This window comes from Ranitomeya imitator, chromosome 4, assembly GCF_032444005.1.
Source record: "Ranitomeya imitator isolate aRanImi1 chromosome 4, aRanImi1.pri, whole genome shotgun sequence".
In the NCBI taxonomy this organism is placed as follows: domain Eukaryota; kingdom Metazoa; phylum Chordata; class Amphibia; order Anura; family Dendrobatidae; genus Ranitomeya; species Ranitomeya imitator.
The window spans coordinates 24,426,979-24,453,531 of record NC_091285.1 but is presented as its reverse complement, the minus strand read 5'-3'; the positions used below and the strand labels follow the sequence as shown (position 1 = coordinate 24,453,531).

Here is a 26,553-nt window from a genome sequence, read left to right as displayed (position 1 = left end):
ACTTTTTTACCCGTTACATTTTTTTTTTTTTCATTGAACGAATATGACGAAAATGGGGGATAAAATCCTTATTGTGAATTTGGCACAGATTTTGCGGGCCCTCAGGGGCTCCCACACACACTATAGGCCCATATTGTACCGCCATGTGCTTCTGGTTTTATACCGGGGCACATGGAGGTTTCATCCATTAAAGATCCATGTTACAGCATTGCTTGTCCTGCGCAGTGGCAGCACACGGCGGGCCTATACTATGGGCGACCCGGCGACCATATGCCTAAGTGACGACTGCAGCATCTAAGTGGTCAAAAAGGAGGGAGGTCACCTATCACCCCAACTAAGAAGGCGATTGAGTGCAAAAAAAATGTAAAAGCCTGTGCCATCACCTTCCCTATTCCAATTCTGTAACTAAAAAAACCAAAACATTTCTTTTTTTACAACTATAAAAGTCAGAACTTATACATTCACTAAAAAAAAAATGCCAGAAATTTTTTTTTTCTCAGCTCCTAAAAAAAAATGAAAAGCAAGAAAAAAGGTGCAAATTCCTCAAATTAGTACTAATAAAAAAGTCACATAATAATAATAATAATAATAACAATAATAAAATGAAAAGCAAGAAAAAGGTGCAAATTCCTCAAATTGGTACTAATAAAAAAGTCACATAATAATAAAAATAATAATAATAAAAAAATAAAATGAAAAGCAAGGAAAAAAGTGCAATTTCATCAAATTAATACAAATTAAAGTCACATAATAATAGTAATAATAATAATAAAAATGAAAAGCAAGAAAAAGGGTACAAATTCCTCAAATTAGTACTAATAAAAAAGTCACATAATAATAATAATAATAGTAAAATAAAATGAAAAGCAAGAAAAAAGGTGAAAATTCCTCAAATCTATATATATAATTGTCTAAGGGGTACTTCTGTCTGTCTGTCTGCAACTTCCGTAACGGAAATCCCGCGTCGCTGATTGGTCTCGCCAGCTGCCTGTCATAGCTGCCGCGACCAATCAGCGACGGGCACAGTCCGATTAGTCCCTCCCCTACTCCCCGCAGTCAGTGCCCGGTGCCCGCATACTCGCCTCCACTCACCGCTCACACAGGGTTAATGCCAGCGGTAACGGGCCGCGGGTACCGCACTCCGTTAGGCTACTTTCACACTGGCGTTTTTTGCCAGACGTCGAAATGCGTCGTTTATGGCAAAAAACACATCCTGCAAAGTTGTTTGCAGGATGCGTTTTTGCCCCATAGATTAACATTAGCGACGCTTTGCCACACGTCGCAACCATCGTGCGACAGTTGCGCTGTGTTGTGGCGGACCGCAAGGAGCAAAAAAGTTACATGTAACGTTTTTTGCTCCTGACGGACCGCTTGTTCCGACCGCGCATGCGCGGCCGGAACTCCGCCCCCACCTCCCCGCACCTCACAATGGGGCAGCGGATGCGCCGGAGAAATCCATCCGCTGCACCCGTTGTGCAATGCGTCAAACGCTAGCGTCAGAATCTCTGCCCTACGCATTGCGACAGGGAGATTCTGACGCTCGAGTGAAAGTAGCCTGAACGCTGCTATTAACCCTGTGTGTCCCCAACTTTTTACTATTGCTATATACTACGTGGCCAGTGTTAGATACTATGTGGGCAGTGTTATATACCGCGTGGGCAGTGTTATATACCGCGTGGGCTGCGTTATATACCACGTGGCTGCTATATACTACGTGGCCAGTGTTAGATACTATGTGGCCTGTGTTATATACTACGTCGCCTGTGTTATATACTGCGTGGGCTGTGCTATATACTATTTGGGCTGTGTTATATACTGCATGGCCACTGTTATACATTGTGTGGCCTGTATTAACGCATCGGGTATTCTACAATATGCATGTATGTATGTATATAGCAGCCACATAGTATATAGCACAGGCCACGTCGTATTTGTCTGCTATATACTACATGGCTCCTATATACTACGTGGCCTGTGCTATATACTATGTGGCTGCTATATACATACATATTCTAGAATACCCGATGCGTTAGAATCGGGCCACCATCTAGTTAGTACTAATAAAAAGTCACATAATAATAATCATTTAATAAAATGAAATGAAAAAAGGTGCAATTTCATCAAATTAGTGCTAATAAAAAAGTCATATAATAATAATAGTAATATAAAATAAAAAGCAAGAAAAAATAATAATAATAATAAAAAATAATAATGTTTTTTTTTTTTCTCCATGCAACTCCTCAAAGATTTTTTTTTTTCAGTACATTATATGGTAAATTAAATTATGCAACTCAAAACTACAGCTCGACCTGTAAAAAAATTAAGAACTTGCACATTCAGGCGGTCGTATAAATCGAATGGAAATCGTAACGTAATGCTCGGACTGGCCGGTGGCTCTCCCTACCCTATAATTACATCTTCATGTATTTCTATGCAGCTGTCACACTCGGGTCGGTAGTTCCGTCGGCCAGTCCGAGCACTGGGTTCCAGTCTGTTTCCAATTTTTAGGGCCGGCTGACTGCTCCTTTATACAACTATATTAGTGAAAAATTTAAAAAAAAAAACACCCTTTGAAGATAAGAAAGAGGAAAAAAAAAATGACGAAACAAAAAGATGACCGAGGCATAATCTTAAATTATGTTTCTTGGAAGTCAAAGAGGAAAAATCGAAAGCTAAGAGTGCGCCACTAGCACATTGTTGCACATGGACCGGAATAAACCTGGAACTGACTCTCACCTATAGGACTGTAATAATCCCTAATTATATTGCGGGACTCTCTGTTGGATCATTTCTTAATTTTTAAGGGGCAACGTTTCTCCTTATGCCAGGCTCGACATGTCACTCTCTATGTCAGAGCGAGGAGACTTAAAAGCCATGCATACTCCTCTGGGAAGTTAAATATGAAATTGTCTCTTCAGAGGGGACTAGAACTCTAGATCCAACTACAGGTGACTCTAGAGTTCGAGTCCTCTTCCTGTCTGAAGAGACAATTTGCACATTTCATTAATTTTTACAAGTTTCCTTAGACTTGTATCTCAGCCTTTTCTTTTTAACTGTAAATAGATTAATAAACTAGACCTGTCCCCCCCCCTCTGTGTGTTGAATATAAGATTACTGCCATAAATATTTTAATTAGCATAAACTGACAGATGAAAAACGAGTGTAAATGCGGCTCGAGGCTGCGTCGCTATATTTAAATACAGTCCATATATAGATGGCGGGCGTAGCCATCTGTGCGTTTGCTTCAATATCAACAGACGACGGAATAAATCATTTTTATTTTTTATTTTTATTTTATAGCGAAAAGTGCCTAAAAAAATACTAAAAAAAAAAAGACTAAAAAGAAAAAAAATCAAATCAATAAACAAAAAAAAGAAAAAATGTAACTCGATTTTTCTATCTTTGAAATATGACCAACTTCTCAGCGTGTGTTTCCAGATGCATTACCAGATAGGAAATTTACTTTTACATGTTTTTTTTTGTTGTTTTCTTTTTTAATAAAGATATTCCTAATATCTATATATATATGAGGGACTCAAGTCACTTTTCCAACTCAGCAGGTAGTATTTAATGTCTGCCGTAATGCAAAGAACGGGTCCCAAATTTTTTTTACATCTCGCGCATTTTCAGAAGTCGTAATTATACCAAAGGAATAAAACTTGTCACTTGAGCCTAATTAGTATAGTACAGTCGGCTTTTAGGCAACGGTAAAAACTTATCAATTAAACATCTGAGGACGCTCATCTGACATTAAATACAAATACGCTAATGTAAAAGAAAAAAAAAAAAAACTTTCGTCTTATCAAAAATTAATGAAGCCCGTTTTATGAACAAAGGCTGTACAATGTCTTCCCATACAGATGTCCTCCTCCCACCCGGATCTTGCGAAAGCCTTCAGATCGTTTGACGTAGATCACACCGGATGCATTCCTCTCGATGCCTTCAAGTCAATCATTAATAACTTTATTTTCACGCTACCCGACCGAACATTTCACGAGTTAATGAGCAGGTAAGACCCCTGATGTTTCCTCCAGAGTTTCTTGAAGTGTCATGGAAGACGGATTAACCTCTGGCTCCATTTGCTGAAAATTATTCCAATTTATTCAGAGAATGAAAAATACAAACTTTTCACTTTTCATGCTCTTTTTTTTTTAATGTTTGTTACAGTTTTTATTGTCCTTCTCGCTCGTAGTTTTTGTCTTTTAGGTTTGTCTTTTGAGCTACTTTTGTACATGGCCAGCTAAGGCAACCAGTTCCTTCCTCAGTTATGTTGTTCTTTATAGTATTTTATTTAAAAATGAAGGAAAAGCAACAAGAATACTATCGATTCATCAAGACTGTCTTTCCGGAGTAGGAGAAGATGCTGAATTCATTAAAAACACACACCACTTAATAGACTTGGCGTCTCTTCTGAGTGGGCTGCGTCTCCGTGAGAGAGTCAACGACAAAAAAAGAATATTCCCCTTAGAAACGAAGATTGTTGGGTGGTCAGGGCAGGCGGTAGACAAGAATCAAAATCAGGGATGCAATCTAAAAGAAGATTCGACTCAGAAAGGAAGAATGTTGGGTGGTCAGGGCAGGTGGCAGACAAGAATCAAAATCGGGGATGCAATCTAAAAGAAAATTCTACGCAGGAAGAATGTTGGGTTGTCAGGGCAGGTGGCAGACAAGAATCAAAATCGGGGATGCAAGCTAAAAAGAAGATTCCTGTCAGAAAGGAAGATTGTCAGGTGGTCAGGGCAGGCGGCAGACAAGAATCAAAGCTGGGGGTGCAAGCTAAAAGAAGATTCCACTCAGAAAGGAAGATTGTTGGGGAGTCAGGGCAGGTAGAATACAAGAATCAAAATTGGGGATGCAAGCTAAAAAAGAAGATTCCCCTCAGGAAGATTGTCGGGTGGTCAGGGCTGGTGGCAGACAAGAATCAAAATCGAAGGTGCAAGCTAAAAAGAAGATTCCCCTCAGAAAGGAAGAATGACGAGTGGTCAGGACAGTTTGCAGACAAGAATCAAAATCGGGGATGCAAGCTAAAAAGAAGATTCCCCTCAGGAAGATTGTTGGGTTGTCAGGACAAGCAACAGACAAGAATCAAAATCAGGGATGCAATCTAAAAGAAGATTCGACTCAGAAAGGAAGAATGTTGGGTGGTCAGGGCAGGCAGCAGACAAGAATCAAAGCCGGGTGCAAGCTAAAAAGTAGACTCCCCTCAGAAAGGAAGAATGCTGGGTGGTCAGGGCAGGCGGCAGACAAGAATCAAAGCCGGGTGCAAGCTAAAAAGTAGACTCCCCTCAGAAAGGAAGATTGTCGGGTGGTCAGGACAGGCGGCAGAGAAGAATCAAAGCCAGAGGTGCAAGCTAAAAGAAGATTCCACTCAGAAAGGAAGATTGTCGGGTGGTCAGGACAAGCGGCAGACAAGATTCAAAGCCGGGTTGCACGCTAAAAGAGGATTACCCTCAGAAAGGAAGATTGTCGGGTGGTCAGGGCAGGCGGCAGACAAGAATCAAAGGCAGGGGTCAAGCTAAAAAGAAGATGCCACTCAGAAAGGAAGATTGTCGGGTGATCAGGACAGGCAGCAGACAAGAATCAAAGTCAGGGGTGCAAGCTAAAAAGAAGATGCCACTCAGAAAGGAAGATTGTCGGGTGATCAGGACAGGCGGCAGACAAGAATCAAAGCCATGGGTGCAAGCTAAAAAGAAGATTCCCCTCAGAAAGGAAGATTGTCGGGTGGTCAGTGCAGGCGGCAGACAAGAATTAAAATCGGGGATGCAAACTAAAAAGAAGATTCCCCTCAGAAAGGAAGATTGTCGGGTGGTCAGTGCAGGCGGCAGACAAGAATTAAAATCGGGGATGCAAACTAAAAAGAAGATTCCACTCAGAAAGGAAGATTGTCGGGTGGTCAGGGCAGGCAGCAGACAAGAATTAAAGGCGGGGTGCAAGCTAAAAAGAAGATGCCACTCAGAAAGGAAGATTGTCGGGTGATCATAGCAGGTGGCAGACAAGAATTAAAGTTGACTTCAAGCTGAGTTGCTAACTGGAAGACAGCACTGCACTGAAGAGTATCTTACTGACCAGAGCTAAAGAACTTTATGGCTAAGGCAAGGAACATTGGAGGTGAGATCCTGGGCCAGATGGACATTGATGAAGATTTATTAGGTTGCATACTGTCCATTCAATGGAAGCAGCGTAACTGCAACCGAGAGGGAGCACCAGAGCTTCTAGCCAAAGGAGAATGTCAGCAGCCTGGTGACCACAACAGGAGCTCTGTATGGGAGGAGGAGACGGGAGGTGGACCGGGGACCAGCAGTATGGCCATTATGGCTAGTATAGAGTCTTTAGGGCGGAATAGTGCCAAGTCCTACGATCTCTATCTATCCCCTACCTGCCTGCGGAGGTTGGCACCCTTATTACCTACGCCGTGGCGCCCCCGCTCAACGCCGGCTAACCCTACTATCCCTATCACACCCTAATAGGATAGGGGGAGAAATATATCACATATACAATACAAAATGTGGATAGCTTGAAAGGGCATAAATATGTCAGTATAGCTGACTAGCTAAATCTAGGGTTCTAAACTGGCTTGGTAACCTGTGTCCCTTTGCTCACTTCATATATCATTTTTTGCCAGCTTAAATATTGCAACGGCAGATAGGAACTCAAACCTAAGGCTAAACACATATATATTTATGGTCTGTTTTTACATGTAGTGGGGTTGTCATAAAAAAAATAGGGAAGTGTATGTGTTGTAATGTCAAACATACCCCATGCCACCTTCTGATATCTTAATAATATACTGCAGCACTATATCAACAAAAGATGCCTAGACGGCCATAATTAACCTCATTCATTAATGACATCCCCATTTTTTATAAATCCAATACAGACCAAAAATCATAATATATTTATACAGATTTTATATCCCTTTAGACTAACAGTTTTTTATATATATCCCTTTATACTCAACGCGTTTCTCCCCTTCTAATTCTAAGAGGTTCATCAGGAGTATATACAAATGACAAAGGGTTCTATACTATCCAACTATACACTTCTTCTCCTGATCTCACGCCTGCCTTATTAGAAAACACCAGTGATTGTCTTACCGCTGTCTCTAGCATCATGTCCTCCCTCTATCTGAAACTAAACCTGTCAAAAACTGAACTCCTCGTGTTTTCTCCCTCTACTAACCTACCTTTGCCTGACATTGCCATCTCCGTTTGCGGTTCCACCATTACTCCAAAGCAACATGCCCGCTGCCTTGGGGTCATCCTTGATTCTGACCTTTCATTCACCCCCCACATCCGATCACTGGCTCGCTCTTCTTACCTGCATCTCAAAAACATTTCTAGAATTCGCCCTTTTCTTACTTTCGACTCTGCAAAAACTCTTACTGTTTCACTTATTCATTCTCGTCTGGACTATTGTAACTCTCTACTAATCGGCCTCCCTCTTACCAAACTCTCCCCGCTCCAATCTGTCCTGAATGCTGCTGCCAGGATCATATTCCTCACCAACCGTTACACCGATGCCTCTACCTTGTGCCAGTCATTACACTGGTTACCCATCCACTCAAGAATCCAGTACAAAACTACTACCCTCATCCACAAAGCACTCCATGGCTCAGCACCACCCTACATCTCCTCTCTGGTCTCAGTCTACCACCCTACCCGTGCCCTCCGCTCCGCTGATGACCTCAGGTTAGCATCCTCAATAATCAGAACCTCCCACTCCCGTCTCCAAGACTTTACACGTGCTGCGCCGATTCTTTGGAATGCACTACCTAGGATAATACGATTAATCCCCAATCCCCACAGTTTTAAGCGTGCCCTAAAAACTCATTTGTTCAGACTGGCCTACCGCCTCAATGCATTAACCTAACGATCCCTGTGTGGCCTATATTAAAAAAAAAAAAAAAAATTAATTAACTGGTTCATGCAGCTTTACATGAACACCCAAGCCTTACACTATGGCTGGTCCGAATAACTATAGCAATTGTTACCATCCACCTCTCGTGTCTCCCCTTTTCCTCATAGTTTGTAAGCTTACGAGCAGGGCCCTCACTCCTCTTGGTATCTGTTTTGAACTGTATTTCTGTTATGCTGTAATGTCTATTGTATGTACAAGTCCCCTCTATAATTTGTAAAGCGCTGCGGAATATGTTGGCGCTATATAAATAAAAATTATTATTATTATAAGGGTTACTTGGCTCATGTATAAATTCAGCATGTCAAATGTGGATAGCTGCACCACCGGGCCGATCCCCTCTCCTTGTAGCGCTTACAAGTTCAGTTTCAAGCTACCCTAAGTATTTATATTATAGACTGTGAGAGTATAGAGTCTTTAGGGGCGATGCATAAAAGGACTCACATGTCACCAAAATAAGAAAATCCCTGTTTCTTGCTCCTCCTCGACTGACCCTCTACTAGACAGAGATATTGTATCAGGATAATCCCATTTTTAAAGGGTTAATAACCATGAGATAAGTGCTACCCTACTAATGGCTGGGATTTAGACTACTAGGATCTTTACTTGTCCTTTTTTTTTTTTTAATCTGCAGCATTTCAAGAGTTTTTCACCCATTCAAATGAATGGGAAAGAAAATGCTGCAAAAAGCATATTGTGAAAAAAATAAAGCAACATGTGAACCTACCCTAACAGAGCTTTGCCAACATTCTAGGCACTGATGGGGTTCCACCGGTCAGACCCCATACGGATATACGGAAAGTTATGACCTATCCTATGAATTGGTGATAACTTACTTGGTACAAAACCCTTTAAGTAATTACCTTTGCGAATAGCGGCACAGAAAAATAATAAGCCATTACTTTTGCTGAAAACAGACCTTCGCTTCCGCAGACTCGTTTTAACTTCTTTTCCATACACTAATAGATTACAGTGTTCAAAAGGAAGGCAAATAAAGGTGTTCCAATTTCCCTTACCTGCGATGATTTACTCCTAGAAGCACAATGCCTCCAAAAATAGGAACAGCGATTCTGAGATGAGCAGTACATCTATAATGAGAGGCGTTATGCAGAATTTTCAGTCGTTCCAGTTTCCCGAAAATAAAGCCTTTACTTTATGAGTGTAGTGTATTTAGCGCATTTATAGAGTCTATTAACCCTACCTGCAGATGTGCAGGCATGTTTCTGCTAGTGATCTCAACAGTCGCCTCTGCATACAAATACAAAGGAAGGTGCCTCAATAATTGGGACTAAATTGCAGCATCCTTTTGCCACACTAATAGGCTACGGCCTTAAAGAGACCCTACCAGAATGAGTTTACTACCAAAACAAGGGTTACGGCTGTATAAGTCTTAGTACAACAATAAAAATGATACCTGTCTTGTAGTAATCGGATGTGCCAGCGCTGAGATATAGAGCTTTGAATCCACATGCAGATTAGCGTGTAAGTACCTTGGGGGCGTGTCAGTGCACTCAGGCACTTCCAGGCTGATTTGCATATAACTTTGAAGCTCATTTTCTCAGGGCTGGCACATGCGATTACTACAAGACAGGTATCATTTTTATTATTCTACTAGGATCTATACAGTCATTCCACTAGTTTTGGTAGTAAAAAATTCCTGATAAGTTCCCTTTAAGAGGTTAACATATCTATCCCACTCTCCAGCTTACAGCATTCAGTTTCTAATAAATAGAATGTTGGCTCAAATTAGTTAATTTGAAGGTTATTAAGAAAAGTAATTAAAAGAACTCGCCGCCTGCTGCAGTAATACCTGGATTTAGATGAGTATTTCTTTCTTTTATTATAATTAACATGATGATTATCAGACTTTTTGGAATTATTTGGTTTCTTCTTTTTTTGTGTGGTACGTCTGTGGATCATATTGCTGAATTCCAACTAACAGAGTAGGCATATTACAGCTACGACTTTAGTTTTTGGCTCCAAAACATGGCCACTGTTTTGGTTGTGTGACCCTTCACTAATGCTTTTGGCATTTGGTTCTTCCCCTTCCTACATGTGCTTGAGCAAGTCAAGATTTTATAATTTAATAATGACGTTTTACAATATCACTGCACCCCACAAACATCTGAGACCACCTTTAAAAGACTAAAGGGCAAACCAGGTCATCCAACCATCTAATGTGTATGGGAGGAGGTCACCAAATTGGAGTTTGTCCGACAGCTACGATGGCTTAAATTTAGAATATCAAATTGTCATGAGTAGTTTATGAACTATTCGAATCAATGATCTCGGAAGTCAATAGGAGAAAAGCTTTGGGCAAATCAAAAATGAAGTCACTGGACAAGGTCTTCAAATCATTGATGGCGAAGACATGACTCCTACATAGTCTGGTCTTTCCTGTGGTAACATATGGATGCGAAATATGGACAATAAAGAAACAAGACAGAAGAAGAATTAACGCCTTTAAAATGTGCTGGAGAAGGATGTTATCAATACCATGGATGGCAAGAAGAACAAACACATTAATTTTGGAACAAATCAAGTCAAACATGTCACTCAAAGCAAAGATCACCAAGCTATGACTTGCTTTCTTTGGACACATCATACGAAGAGAGCAATCACTGGAGAAGGACATTATGGTGGAAAGAATAGAGGTGAAGATGAAGACCAGCAACCTGATGGCTTCATGCAATCAAGATAACGGTTGAGAAGACCCCGTTGGACCTATCTAGAATTGTACAAGATCGATGTTCCTATGGATCATTCATCCATCAAGTCGCCATGACTCGGGATCGAGCTGAAGGCCGTTAAAAATAAATAAAGTCTATGAACTATCAATGATCACCAATATCGAGCGACTGCATATAATGCTAAGGAATGGAGATGCAGCCAAGACAAATCGTTCCCAGTTAGGACAACCTTTTAATCATGAGAATCCATTTTCTCAAAGGAGGTCTCCAGAATAGCAGCGGCCAACAGTCTTAAATTTCCTGGCTCAGTCCTGATTTTTTTTTTCTACTCAAGAATAGCAAATTGGGGTCTGTTTTGGTCCAAAAAAAAGCTTCTAGATCCCTATACTGCCATCACTGATATTACTAAATGTGGCATTGTAGAAAAGATCTTGTTGCAAAGTCAAGAACATAGCCAGGGGTCATGAACGAAACATTAGTCTGGACTGATGTTCTGGTGAATTGATGCGCTGGTTAAGGAGAGACTGAAGTGGACATGTGTGTGTTTTTTCACGGTCAACTATTGTCAGATGTGGCTATCAGAAGTCCTGAAGAAGGAACGAGGGCATTCCATCCACTACTGGTAAATATGGCCACCAAAACGCAAATTAATCACCCTGTCGACATCCCGGCGGTTCAAATGTTCTGGGAACCGATGATCATCACCAATGCTAATTACCAGTCTGCCTGTTGAAACTTGACTCACTAGATTTTATATTATTGTACCCCACAAAAACATCACAAAACAGTCCAATTTTTAAGCAAATTTACAGAATATTATTATCCTACTGAAGTACAATGCTCTAACATATTGGCTTGGTCGGTGCACAATGGCTGGGGATGTAAAACATCATCTGTCTTGTGTTGTCTGCAAATTATTGGAAAAGAATGACAATAGATCATAATGCAACTGGTGAAACATGGAGGGAAATTAAATGACTCCAGTATTGAGACTCAACAAGAAATAAACAAACAATTGTATCAAGAAAATGTGTTTCTGTTTGTGCCATATTTAGTGATTTTGGAATATTTTGTGGTTCAATTTTTGTAAATGTTGAAAATAAAAAAAATGTCAGAAAAATAAAATCTGACATGTGCCAGAGAATCGTGGCTCACACATAAACATTGCCTTCTTGGTTTTTTGATTCCAGGTTCAAATTCGGAACCACGGATCGGATTTGTTGGGAAGATTTTCTGCACATGTTCAGAAGACCTGCTTGTATGGAAAACGGACAAACTCTGCCAATGAAATCCAATCACAGGTAGTGAATCCTCTCACCCTCTATTAAATACGGTCGTTCCTAGACAGTCGTAGTGTCAAACGTGGGGCAAGCGACAAATAGAACGGGGGTTATACATTTCTGTGAAGCATGGGTGACCAAATAATTGTCCCATGACTGCTGTAAATTGCCAGCCATGTAGCTGACATTGGAAGAAAAACACAATTTTCTATCTAGAGATGAACAAGAAGGTTCACTCTGCCACTGTCCGGTATCCAGTCTAGTCCTCCATGGCAGCCGGACTAGTGTAGTCTATACTTTTGCAGTTCCTCGGCCCAGCGTCATGGACACCTCTGAAATTATTAGATCAACCAATGAGTTCTAAGATGGATTTTAAAATGCCCAGTCCTTTGTCCCTACAGAAGATAAGCCACTGCCAGAGAAGGATGGCATCACCTTTTTCTTCTCTACCCATTGAAACCACATGTATGGTTGGCAGAGGTGTGCATATTTATGGGAGATTTGTGCAGACAGCTATTCAAGCCCACAAACACATTAGAATAACCCTTCCTGATGGGACTTTTTTTCCTCCCCTATAAAAAAAAAATTCTAAATAATTATAAAGTACCAGATGGTGGCCCAATTCTAACGCATCGGGTTTTCTAGAATATGTATAGTAGTATATAGCACAGCCCACGTAGTATTTAGGACAGCCCATGCAGTATATAACACAGCCCACATAGTATATAACACAGCCCACGTAGTACATAACACAGCCCACGTAGTACATAACACAGCCCACATAGTATATAACACAGCCCACGTAGTATATAACAGCCACGTAGTATATTGCCCAGCCACGTAGTATATAGCACAGCCCACGTAGTATATAGCACAGAGACATAGTATATAACACAGCCCATGTAGTATCTAACACAGCCCACATAGTATTTAACATAGCCCACGTAGTATATAGCAATGTGGGCACCATATCCCTGTTAAAAAAATAATTAAAATAAAAAATAGTTACATACTCACCTTCCGGCGGCCACCGGGTTCAGCCCAGGCATTTAGCGATGCTCCTCGCGACGCTCCGGTCCCAAGAATGCATTGCTGCAATAACACGTTATGATGTAGCGGTCTCGCAAGACCGCTACGTCATCATCTCGCGAGACCGCTACATCATCTCCGGTCATTGCCGAAATGCATTTTTGGGACCGGAGCGTCGCGAGGAGCGGGAAAGGCGCCGGAATGTGAGAATATAATGATTTTTTATTTTTTTATTATTTTTAACATTATATGTTTTTACTATTGATGCTGCATAGGCAGCATCAATAGTAAAAAGTTGGTCACACAGGGTTAATAGCAACGTTAACAGACTGCTAAAACCCTATGTGGCCGCTGACTGGAGGGGAGTAGGGAGGGGCCAATTCGCGACCAATCAGCGACCTGGGATTTCCGCGACAGACAGACGCAAGTACCCCTTAGACAATTATATATATATAGATCAAAAGATCAGAGGACTATGTAGCCATGATCTAGGAGATGTATTCACACCGAGTCAATGCTTCATCTGGGTTAGCTGGTAAATGGCCGGAGGAGACTATTTAACATAGGACAGACCAGTGAAAAGCACTGACGTGTTTCACTGATGCTTCATCTGGGGTGTTTAGTAAATGGTCAGTGGGGACTATTTAACATAGGGCAGACCAATGGAAAGCAGGGTTAGTTATTAAATGGATTACAGTTGTGGAGTGGGGTCGCTAGTGCATTCCAAAATAAATATATTGAATACCTATGCCGCCAGAAGGTAGCACTAGAAGGGCACAGAAACCATTTTGCTTACTGATGCTTCTTTCCTCATACTTCTGTGTTATACACAGTTGTGTCATCTGTGACGTCGTAAAGTCCTGTTCACCCACCCACGTGCATTTTCTCCAGTCTGATATACTCATAGTTTTTTTAATTGTATGTCTGATTTTATCTTTTGTGTGATTATAACTTGGTTTTATATTGGATTTATATCCGTACCTGGAGTCTTTTGATTCTTCGGTGTTTTCGAAAGTTGATAGACCTAAGCTCCACATTAGCTTCATATAAGAAGATCTCAGATCCAAGATTCAGGATCTTCATAGACTTTTTGTAGAATCAGATTGAATCCTATTATCTAGTCTGTATTTGCCGATCTGCCTCAATCAAGCTGGATTCTACCGTTGGTTACACCCTCAATTTTACATTTTAGGGTCAATTCTGTAAAAGTAAAAGACCTGCATTTTTCAAATGACCACATCCTTCAGAAACTTCACCAGCACTTCCAAGAGGCGTATCCCTCTTTAAAACAGGCCTTCCTGATCCTTGATGAGGTAAGTAGGTGTAAGCAATGGCTACTCCCTATGGTATTGGCGATACTGCTTTAGGGTAAAGGTGGCAACTCTGAAATAATAGGACCAGGGTGGCAATAATTCCATGATGGTCACTCTTTGGTTTAGGAATCTGTTCACTCTTATGGTCCATTTCATCACCCATCACCATGGACCCATGCTTCCATAACAGTTACTCTCGCCTGACCAAGGAAGTAGGGGCGTATTTTGCTTTACCAAGCTTCCTTGTCCTTGGGTTTGCTTTTCCAAGCTTCCTTGGCTTTGCTTTGCCAAGCTTTCTGGTCCTTGGCTTTGCTTTGCCAAGCTTCCTTGTCATTGGCATTGCTTAACCGAGCTTCCTTGGCTTGCTTTACCAAGCTTCCTTTGGCCTTGCTTTGCCAAGCTTCCTTGTCCTTGGCCTTGCTTTACCACACTTCCTTGTCCTTGGCTTTGTTTTCCCACGCTTCCTTGGCTTTGCTTTACCAAGCTTCCTTGTTCTTGGTTTTGCTTTACCAAGCTTGCTTGTCCTTGGCCTTGCTTTAAGTACCCAGATGGAGGGTTTTATTTATAAGGGACCCAAGGAAGTGGCTATAGGTTGGCACCTACTACAGCATCAACTCCCACTTAAAGAGGTTGACCACTACTTTTCTTTATTATTTTTTTATTGATGGTTTATCCCTAGGACATGCCATCAATATCTGATCAGTGGGTATGTAACATCCAGTACCATCACAGATCAGCTGTTACCGGCATTGGCTATTATGTTCTCAAATGATGCTGGAATATAGCATCTCCATCAAAACTATAGAGGCCGTGGCGGGTACTATTCATTTAAATAGGGGGTGGATCTGCAGTACCGAACCATGGCCACAATAGAAATGGTGGAGCTGCTGTGTTCCGGCAGTATCCGAGAACTGCCATCGTCAGTAACAGCTGATAAGCGCCGATGCCAGGTGTCACCCCCTCCACCGATTAGATATGGATAAACCATCAATAAAAAGTAGTGGCCAACCCCTTTAAACTTTTTAACATAGGGGAACCTCTGAAAATGTTGTAAAGAGTCATTGTCATGTTAATTAATATTTCACTTGAGAAGTCTGTGTTCGGTGTCCGTGCCCGAACACTAGGTATACGATACTAGGTATACGAACTTTGCTGTTCAGGCTCTCCCATCACTAATCACCATATTTTGGAGTTGAAAAAGGTGAGAAGCGCAGCCCTTAGGGCGCATCATTACCATCTTGTCCCTCCTAGTATGTAGTAGGTGAAATAACAATATTATCAAATGCCTCCAATTAGAAATGTAGTATAGTTCTTCTGATTAGTTATGTCGCTTGCCCCATGTGCAAGGTATTGCAATAGGTTAGATATCCATGGCTACGACCAATCATATAGTGACAGTTAGTTGCTAGTGGTCATAACCATGGATACCTGAGCTACTGCTATGCTCTGCACATGGGGTAAGCGACATAGCGAATCAGGAGAACTAGACTACTAATTGGAGGTATTTGCTAATATTATTACACCTACTACATATTGGGATAGGATCTTGGAGATGAGAATACCCCTTTAAGTATTCCCAAATTGAGCACCACGGACATACACAATGTTCCATTTCCATAGCACTCTTCCAATTTTAGGCCGTAATTGGACTGACGGCGGTACTGGCCAAGATTTATTGTTATTTTTGTGTTTCCGTGTCTTCTAAGGGGCGCAATGGGAAAATCAGCAGGAAGGAGCTGCGCCGCATCGTCGACAGCATGATGTTTCGAATCACAGACGAGCAGTTCAAGGAGTTAATGATCATCCTTGACCCGGAGCACACCGGCTTCATCAGCTACCACCACTTCTTGGACTTGTTTGAGGAGAAGGAATCTGTTGTACGTGCCCATTAGCAGCTGAAAGCTGTTTTTTCTTCTTTTTTTTTTCTTCTTTCTACGTTTCTGGCTCACTCTCCCGCTCCTGAGATTTTGCCGAGCTCTCATAACGACGCGAGGGGATGAATGCCGGTGCGCTCGCTTGTACGGCACCTGCCTAATGAGCATGATACATTAACACTACAGAAAGTTCTGCACCGGGATGATTGCCGTCTACGGCTGGAGGTGGGAGCGGTGCAAATGATTATCAATTATTACATATTTGGAATTCACGGGAGCGATAATCATAGTTTAGCAAATGCGTTAGGCAGTCTCTGAAGCCAAAATAAAAAAAAAATGGAAACGTGCAAGGGAATATCAGGTATGGAGAAGTGATACGTTACTAATGAGGAGGTAAACAGTAGACCGCCTGACAATAGACAAAGCTATGAAAATAAAGGAATATGTTTCTGTATGCGGGAGCCAAAAGCACTAAATATCAAAATCATTGTGCAACCAAGATACAATGAGAATATTGCACCCATCGACCTCCATGGGCATGAAGAGTTTTCTGTAGAAGTACATATGGGTCTGAAAGATAAAAATTTGTGGGAGCTATTGCAGTACTATCTGTATATAAATCATATACAGTCATGGCCGAAAGCTTTGAAATTGTTCCAGAAAGTTAAGTATTTTTCCCAGAAAATTATTGCAATTACACGTTTGGTTATACACATGTTTATTTCCTTTGTGTGCATTGGAACAACACAAAAAAAATGAGAAAAAAAGGCAAATTGAACAACATTTCACCCAAAAATGGGTCAAATAAAATATTCCAAAATTACTGGTAAAGAATTTTGTTTCAAGTGCGTGATGCTCAATCAAACTCACCTGTGGCAAGTAACAGGTGTGGGTAATATGAAAATGACAACTGAAAACATAAAAAGGGGAGAAGTTGACTTAATCTTTGCATTAGTGTGCCACACTAAGCATAGATGATGGAAAGAGGAGAAGAGAACTGTCCGAGGACTTGAGAATCAAAATTGCTGAACAATATTAAGGTTACAAGTCCATTTCCAGAGATGTTGATGTTCCTTTGTCCACGATGCTTAACATAATCAAGAAGTTTACAACCCAGGATAGTCCGGATCGGTGAATAAGCAGCCCCAATCAAGTTCCAAAGAAATTCAAGCTGTCCTGCAGGCTCCTGGTGCGTCAGTGTTAGCACAAACTGTCCATCCACATTTGAATGAAATGAAACACTATGGCAAGAGACCCAGGAGGACCCCACTGCTGACACAGAGACATAAAGCTAGACTGCAGTTTTTAAAAATGTATGTGAGTAAGCCAAAAGTTTTCTGAGAAAACGTCTTGTGGACAGATAAGACCAAGCTAAAGCTTTTTGGTAAAGCACATCATTCTACTGTTTATTGAAAATGGAATGATCCCTACAAAGAAAAGAACACAGTACCTACAATCAAATATGGTGGAGGTTCAAAGATGTTTTGGGGCTTTGCTGCCTCTGGCACTGGGTGCCTTGAATGTGTGGAAGGCATCATAAAATATGAAGATTAGCAAAGGATTTTGGGTTCACAATGTAGTGCACGGGGGTCAGAAAGCTGAGTTTGCGTCCTAGGTCTACCAGCAGGACAATGACCCCAAACATACTTCAAGAAGCCCCCAGAAATGGATGGAAACAATTCTCTGGAGAGTTATGAAGCAATGAGTCTAGATCTAAATCCCATTGATCACCTGTGGAGAGATCTTAAAATTGCTGTTGGGAGAAGGCTACTACTTCAAGTATGAGAGACCTGGAGCAGTTTGCAAAAGAAGAGTGGTCCAAAACTCCAGTTGAGGTGTAAGAAACTTGCTGATGGTTATAGGAAGCGACTGATTGCTGTTATTTATTCCAAAGGGCGTGCAACCAAATATTAAGTTGAGGGAGCCCACAATTTTGTTTGGCCCATTTTTGTAATTTTGTGTGAAATGATGTCCAATTTCCCTTTTTTCTTTGGTTTTTTTTGTGTTGTTCCGATAGACACAAAAGAAATAAACGTGTGTAGAACAAAATGTGTAATTGCAATAATTTTCTAGGAGAAATACTTCATTTTTTGGAACAATTTCAACACTCTCGACTATGAGTCTATAGAGAATGGAAGGCAGTATTATCTGTGCCTAAATCGTGCATAGAGGGAGGATAGGGTATCTGTGTCTGAATCATATAATATTAAAGTCCAGGAGGTAGTAATTTTTGTACCTAAATCATATAAAGAAAGAAATTGGCACCACTACCGTCTGTGCCTACCTCAAAGATGGAAAGAGACAGGTCCAGTAGGCAGGCAGTACTATCTGTGCCTAAATTACATATAGGAAGAGAAAGGGAATAATAAATTTGGTCCGACTGAAGTCCACTTCATAATTTCCACATTCACAGATCCTCTGGTCACCTGAACTTAATGTCATATATGCCTATGATGGAGGCAGCACCATCTGTGCCTACATAATATGTAGGAAAAGAAAGGGAGGAAGTACTGCCTGTACCCAAATCATTTTAAAAAGAGGCAGTAAGGCAGCACTATCTGTGACTAGATCATGTAATAGAAAAAAGACAGCAAGCAGTACTATATACGGTATGCCTAAACCTTATATAGAAAGAGACTGGATGGCAGTACCATGTGCCTACGTCATATATAGACATATACACAAAGGCAGTATCATCTGTGCTTCAATTAAATTAAGGAAGAGACAGGGAAGCAGTACTATCTGGGCCTAAATTAGATATAGAAATACACTGGAAGGCGATACCATCTGTGCCTATATTATGTATAGAAAGTAACAAAAAAAGCATTATTTTTTGTGCCTAAATATATGTGTAGAAAAGGCAGGAAGGCAGTACTAGCTGAATCTAAATGTTATATATTAGAAGAGAATGGATGGCAGTACCCTCTGTGGGTACATTAAATATAGAAAGAAACAGGAAGGCAGTATTATCTGTGCCTAAATTATATATTGGAATAGACATACATGAATCTTAGAAGAGAATGCTAGACAGTACTGTCTGTGCCTAAATTATAAATAGGAATAGACATACGTAAATCTTAGAAGAGAATTCTAGGCAGTACTATCTGTGCCTAAATTATATATAGGAATAGACATTCGTGAATCTTAGAAAAGAATGGTAGGCAGTACTATCTGTGCCTAAATTATATATAGGAATAGACATACGTGAATCTTAGAAGAGAATGGTAGGCAGCACTATCTGTGCCTAAATTATATATAAAAAAAAGACATGGGAATCTTAAAAGAGAATGCTGGACAGTACTATCTGTGCCTAAATTATATATAGGAATAGACATACGTGAATCTTGCAAGAGAATGCTAGACAGTACTATCTGTGCCTAAATTATATAGGAATAGACATACGTGAATCTTAGAAGAGAATGGTAGGCAGTACTATCTGTGCCTAAATTATATATAAAAAAAGACACGTGAATCTTAGAAGAGAATGCTAGGCAGTACTATCTGTGCCTATGTTAACGACAGGACTGATTCAGTATTATCTGTGCCTATAAGCCCAAGGAAAGATTAGGTGGCAGCAATATCTGTGCCTACAGGATTGTGTATTTAATGGTGTACTTCTTCTTCACTCTTCCGATGTGATTTCATCATTGCGTCCATTCCTGGTGCATGTGCTATCATAATAATATTACTGTATAATACAAAAATATACAAGAGGAATATCACACACACAGAAAACATTTTGCCTGCATTTAATATTTTGTATTTTTTTTTTTTGTTTTTTTTAATCAGATGGGTCACAAATGGTTAAATAACACTCGACAGCCTGCAAAGGAGACTCCGGTGGCGCTGTCTGTGGATACAGTGAGTGTATAGAAAAGACTAATGCTACAATCTGCACATATGTAAATTCATTTTTTTTTCAGATTTTTTATTTTTAAAATATATACAGTACAGACCAAAAGTTTGGACACACCTCATTTAAAGATTTTTCTGTATTTTCATGACTATGAAAATTGTAAATTGACACTGAAGGCATCAAAACTATGAATTAACACATGTGGAATTATATACTTAAAGGGGTTGTCCACTACTTTCAATTAACCCCCCAATGTATCCCCCCGGGGCCCCTAATGAATTGGGCAATTACCTTGCGTTGCCGTTTTCGCCTGTGAGCGGCGCTATTCTGCCTGCTGAGTCCGGGTCACGTGACCCCCAGGCTGCAGCCGCCGCTCATTTCTGCCGACGTCACGTCAATTTCCAGACTCTAGAAATTGACGTGACGTCAGCAGCAGGCGTGACCCAGCCTCACAGTCAGCAGTCACTCAGCAAGTGTGACTGGACTGTGGGCGGGCGGGGCTCTGTGTGCTCACTGCTGCTGGGATCATGATGTGCGGGTGGGGCTGTGCTGCGGTCGCCGGGGATCTGCCCGCCGGCGTTTTTGTGGACCGGCGCCGGTGTCTGCCCGCCGGCGTGTGCGGGTGTCTGCCCGCCGGCGATGTGCGGGGCTCTGCCCGCCGGCGATGTGCGGGGCTCTGCCCGCCGGCTTGTGCGGGGCTCTGCCCGCCGGCGATGTGCGGGGCTCTGCCCGCCGGCTTGTGCGGGGCTCTGCCCGCCGGCGATGTGCGGGGCTCTGCCCGCCGGCGATGTGCGGGGCTCTGCCCGCCGGCGTGTGCGCGTGCGTGCCGGCGATGTGTGTGTGCGTGCTGGCGATGTGTGTGTGTGCTGGCGATGTGTGTGTGTGTGCGGGCGATATGTGTGTGCGTGCTGGCGATGTGTGTGTGTGTGTGCGGGCGATGTGTGTGTGCGTGCTGGCGATGTGTGTGTGTGTGCTGGCGATTGTGTGTGTGTGCGGGCGATGTGTGTGTGCGTGCTGGCGATGTGTGTGTGTGCGGGCGATGTGTGTGTGCGTGCTGGCGATGTGTGTGTGTGCTGGCGATGTGTGTGTGTGTGTGCTGGCGATGTGTGTGTATGCGCGCTGGCGATGTGTGTGTGTGTGTGTGCGGGCGATGTGTGTGTGTGCGTGCTGGCGATGTGTGTGTGCGTGCTGGCGATGTGTGTGTGTGTGTGCGGGCGATGTGTGTGTGCGTGCTGGCGATGTGTGTGTGTGTGCTGGCGATTGTGTGTGTGCGTGCTGGCGATGTGTGTGTGCGTGCTGGCGATGTTTGTGTGTGTGTGCGGGCGATGTGTGTGTGTGTGCGTGCTGGCGATGTGTGTGTGTGCTGGCGATGTGTGTGTGTGCTGGCGATGTGTGTGTGTGTGCTGGCGATGTGTGTGTGTGTGTGCTGGCGATGTGTGTGTGTGTGTGTGCGGGCGATGTGTGTTTGTGTGCGTGCTGGCGATGTGTGTGTGTGCTGGCGATGTGTGTGCTGGCGATGTCTGTGTGCTGGCGATGTGTGTGTGCGTGCTGGCGATGTGTGTGTGTGCTGGCGGTGTGTGTGTGTGTGCGGGCGATGTGTGTGTGTGTGCTGGCGATGTGTGTGTGTGTGTGGGCGATGTGTGTGTGCGTGCTGGCGATGTGTGTGTGTGTGCGGGCGATGTGTGTGCGTGCTGGCGGTGTGTGTGTGTGTGTGCTGGCGATGTGTGTGTGTGTGTGCGGGCAGTGTGTGTGTGCTGGCAATGTGTGTGTGTGCGGGCGATGTGTGTGCGTGCTGGCGATGTGTGTGTGTGCGTGCTGGCGGTGTGTGTGTGTGTGTGCGGGCGATGTGTGTGTGCGTGCTGGCGATGTGTGTGTGTGTGCTGGCGATGTGTGTGTGTGTGTGCGGGCGGTGTGTGTGTGCTGGCAATGTGTGTGTGTGTGCGGGCGATGTGTGTGCGTGCTGGCGATGTGTGTGTGTGCGTGCTGGCGGTGTGTGTGTGTGTGTGCGGGCGATGTGTGTGTGCGTGCTGGCGATGTGTGTGTGTGTGCTGGCGATGTGTGTGTGTGCGGGCGGTGTGTGTGTGCTGGCAATGTGTGTGTGTGTGCGGGCGATGTGTGTGCGTGCTGGCGATGTGTGTGTGTGCGTGCTGGCGGTGTGTGTGTGTGTGTGCGGGCGATGTGTGTGTGCGTGCTGGCGATGTGTGTGTGTGTGCTGGCGATGTGTGTGTGTGTGTGCGGGCGGTGTGTGTGTGCTGGCAATGTGTGTGTGTGTGCGGGCGATGTGTGTGCGTGCTGGCGATGTGTGTGTGTGCGTGCTGGCGGTGTGTGTGTGTGTGTGCGGGCGATGTGTGTGTGTGTGCGTGCTGGCGATGTGTGTGTGTGTGTGCTGGCGATGTGTGTGTGTGCTGGCGATGTGTGTGTGCGGGCGATGTGTGTGCGTGCTGGCGATGTGTGTGTGCGTGCTGGCGGTGTGTGTGTGTGCGGGCGATGTGTGTGTGCGTGCTGGCGATGTGTGTGTGTGCTGGCGATGTGTGTGTGTGTGCGGGCGATGTGTGTGTGCTGGCGATGTGTGTGTGTGTGTGCGGGCGATGTGTGTGTGCGTGCTGGCGATGTGTGTGTGCAGGCATCGTCCGATGGGACTACAAGTCCCATCGGGCTCTGCCTGCTACACTGACAGTGATTGACACATTAGCCAATGATGGGACAGTAGTAGTCCCATCATCCGGCTAATGTGTTGAATGTAAAAAAAAAAAAACATACACAGTACATACATACAACACACACCATGCGACGACATGCATGCACCATGCGGCGACATGCACCATGCGACGACATGCTGCATGCGACAACATACGACATGCCCCATGCGACGACATGCTGCATGCACCATGTGACATGCACCATGCGACGACATGCTGCATGCAACGACATGCAACATGTACCATGTGACATGCACCATGCGGCGACATGCACCATGCGGCGACATGCACAATGCGACAACATGCTGCATGCGACGACCATGCACCATGCGGCGACATGCACCATGCGACGACATGCACCATGTGACATGCACCATGCGGCGACATGCTGCATGCACCATGCGGCTACATGCGACGACATGCACCATGCGACGACATGCACCATGTGACATGCACCATGCGGCGACATGCGACGACATGCACCATGCTACATGTACCATGCGGCGACATTCACCATGTGACGACATGCTGCATGCAACGACATGCGACGTGTACCATGTGACATGCACCATGCGGCGACATGCACCATGTGACGACATGCAACATGCTGCATGCGACGACATGCACCATGCGACGACATGCACCATGCGGCGACATGCACCATGTGACACGCACCATGCGGCGACATGCTGCATGCACCATGCGACGACATGCACCATGTGACATGCACCATGCGACGACATGCACCATGCTACATGCACCATGCGGCGACATGCACCATGCGACGACATGCAACATGCTGCATGCGACGACATGCACCATGCGACGACATGCACCATGCGACAACATGCACCATGTGACATGCACCATGCGGCGACATGCGACATGCACCATGCGGCGACATGCACCATGCGACGACATGCACCATGCGACGATATGCACCATGCTACATGCACCATGTGGCGACATACGACATGCACCATGCGACGACATGCACCATGCGACGACATGCACCATGCACCATGCGACGACATGCACCATGCGACGACATGCACCATGCAACGACATGCACCATGCAACGACATGCAACATGCACCATGCGACGACATGCACCATGCGACGACATGCACCATGCGACGACATGCACCATGCGACGACATGCACCATGTGACATGCACCATGCGACAACATGCGACATGCACCATGCGACGACATGCACCATGTGACATGCACCATGCGACGACATGCGACATGCACCATGCGACGACATGCACCATGCAACGACATGCACCATGCAGCGACATACAGTACATACATACAGTACATATAACATAGAGTACATACTCACCATCACTTGTCACTTTGTTCCCCGAAGCCATTGTCACCTGTAAAAAATATTAAAATAATAAACAAACAATATACTCCCTGTCCACAGAAATCCAATTAAAACGAGTGTCCCACGACGATCTCCCAGTGGAGAGCAGGAGCATCAGTTGATGCGACCACTCTCCAGGGGCTCCAGGAACACAATGATGGAAGGACAATGATGGAAGGTATCCTTCCATCATGTATTCCTCACAAGGTATTCCTACGCCCCTGTGAGAAAATAGTCCCTAGTCTCACTATTGGCATTGCTGGGTGAGACATTTTCCCACGCAGCAATTGCCATAAAGTAAGACTTTGAACTTTAGCCATTGTCTCCTGTCAGTGTGTCACTGAGGGTCCTATAGAGCAGTGACATCACCCGATGTCACTGTTCTATAGGGGAGATCGTCGTGGGACACTCGTTATTAATTGGACTACAGCGGAAAGGTAGTATACGGTTTATTATTTTACTTTTTTTTGCAGGCGCTGAAGTATGGTTAAATGAAGAATATTAAAATACTTTTTTCCGTGTGTGTGTTTTATTAACCCTTTCTTACTATTGGATTAGTAATGGATAGGCGTCTTATTGACGCCTCTCTGTTATTAACCCGGCTTAATGTCACCTTACAATAGCAAGGTGACATTAACCCCTTATTACCCCATATCCCACCGCTACACGGGAGTGGGAAGAGAGGGGCTAAGTGCCGGAATTGGCGCATGTTACAGATACGCCATTTCTGGGGCGGTTGCGGACTGGTATTTGTAGCCGGGGGGGGGGGAGAGGGCAAAATCCATGCCGACGGTCCGCCAAAACACGACGGATCCGTAGCACGACGGAGGCGATGTCTGGCCATCCGTCACGATCCGTCACTAATACAAGTCTATGGGTAAAACGCATCCTGTGAGCACATTTGCAGGATCCGTTTATTTGCACCGGATCGTTTTTTTCCGCCAGATCCGTTTTTTTCAACCGGATCCGTTTTTTTCCGCCGAATCCATTTTATTCCACCGGATGTTTTTTTTTCCGCCAGATCTGTTTTTTCTCATAGAGTTGTATTAGCGCCGGATTGCGCCTGGTGGCCACACGTTTAATCCGTTTTTGCAGGATCCGTCAAAAAAGCTGTTTCCACCGGACGGAAAACACATACAGAGGAATGGTTTTTCGGTACGTTGAAAAAATGCACAGCGACGGATCTAGCAAAAAACGGATGAAACATGTGGCCATCAGACGCACTCCGGCGCTAATACAACTCTATGAGAAAAAAACGGATCTGGCAGAAAAAAACAATCAGGTGGTAAAAAAACGGATACGGCGGAAAAAAAAGATCCGGCAGAAAAAAAAAGATCCGGCGAAAAAAAACAGATCCTGCAAATGTGCTCGTAGGATGCGTTTTGTACCCATAGACTTGTATTAGTAACGTGTTTTGGCGGACACAACGCACAAAAAAAAGTTCAATGTAACGTTTTTTTGTGCGACGTGTCTGCCATTTCCGACCGCGCATGCGTGGCTGGAACTCCACCCCCTCCTCCACGCTCATCACAATGGGCAGCGGATGCGTTGTAAAACTGCATCCGCTGCCCACGTTGTGCTAAAGTTAGCATAACATCCGTCGGTACGTCTGGCCGAAGGTTTGCGACGGCCCCGTACCGACGCAAGTGTGAAAGTAGCCTTACATCTGAATTTGCTGAGTATAATGCAGCCACCCCAGAGTATAATGTAGCCCCCATAGAATATAATGCAGCCCCCCATAGTATATCAGACAGCCTCCCCCATAGAATATAATATACCTCCCATAGTATATAAGACAGCCTCCCCCATAGAATAGAATATACCCCCGCAATAGTATATAACACAGCCACATAGTATATAACACGGCCTCCCCCATAGAATATAATGTACCTCCGATAGTATATATCAAAGCCCGCATATAATATAGCACAACTTGCATAGTATATAGCACAGCCCACATAATATAGCACAGCCCGCGTAGTAGTATACAGCACAGCCCGCGTAGTAGTATACAGCACAGCCCGCGTAGTAGTATACAGCACAGCCCGCGTAGTAGTATACAGCACAGCCCGTGTAGTAGTATACAGCACAGCCCGGGTCGTAGTATATACAGCACAACACGCGTAGTAGTATATACAGCACAGCCCGCGGAGTAGTATACACAGCACAGCCCACACAGTGGTATATACACAGCACAGCCCACACAGTGGTATATACACAGCACAGCCCACACAGTGGTATATACACAGCACAGCCCACACAGTGGTATATGCACAGCACAGCCCACACAGTGGTACATACACAGCACAGCCCACACAGTGGTACATACACAGCACAGCCCACACAGTGGTACATACACAGCACAGCCCACACAGTGGTATATACACAGCCCACACAGTGGTACATACACAGCACAGCCCACACAGTGGTACATACACAGCACAGCCCACACAGTGGTATATACACAGCACAGCCCACACAGTGGTACATACACAGCACAGCCCACACAGTGGTATATACACA

At 43.9% G+C, this 26,553-nt stretch overlaps 1 protein-coding gene across 2 annotated transcripts in view; it reads left to right on the top strand.

Moving 5' to 3' along the window:
- EFCAB6 (EF-hand calcium binding domain 6) overlaps nt 1–26,553 on the top strand; it is a 124,225-nt gene that overhangs the window by 40,113 nt on the left and 57,559 nt on the right. For both annotated transcript variants that reach the window (XM_069763367.1, XM_069763368.1), the window contains exons 9-13: nt 3,861–4,009; nt 11,795–11,905; nt 14,106–14,226; nt 15,933–16,103; nt 19,890–19,961. In XM_069763367.1, the coding sequence (XP_069619468.1) occupies nt 3,861–4,009; nt 11,795–11,905; nt 14,106–14,226; nt 15,933–16,103; nt 19,890–19,961 (624 nt within the window). The remainder of the gene's footprint in view (nt 1–3,860; nt 4,010–11,794; nt 11,906–14,105; nt 14,227–15,932; nt 16,104–19,889; nt 19,962–26,553) is intronic.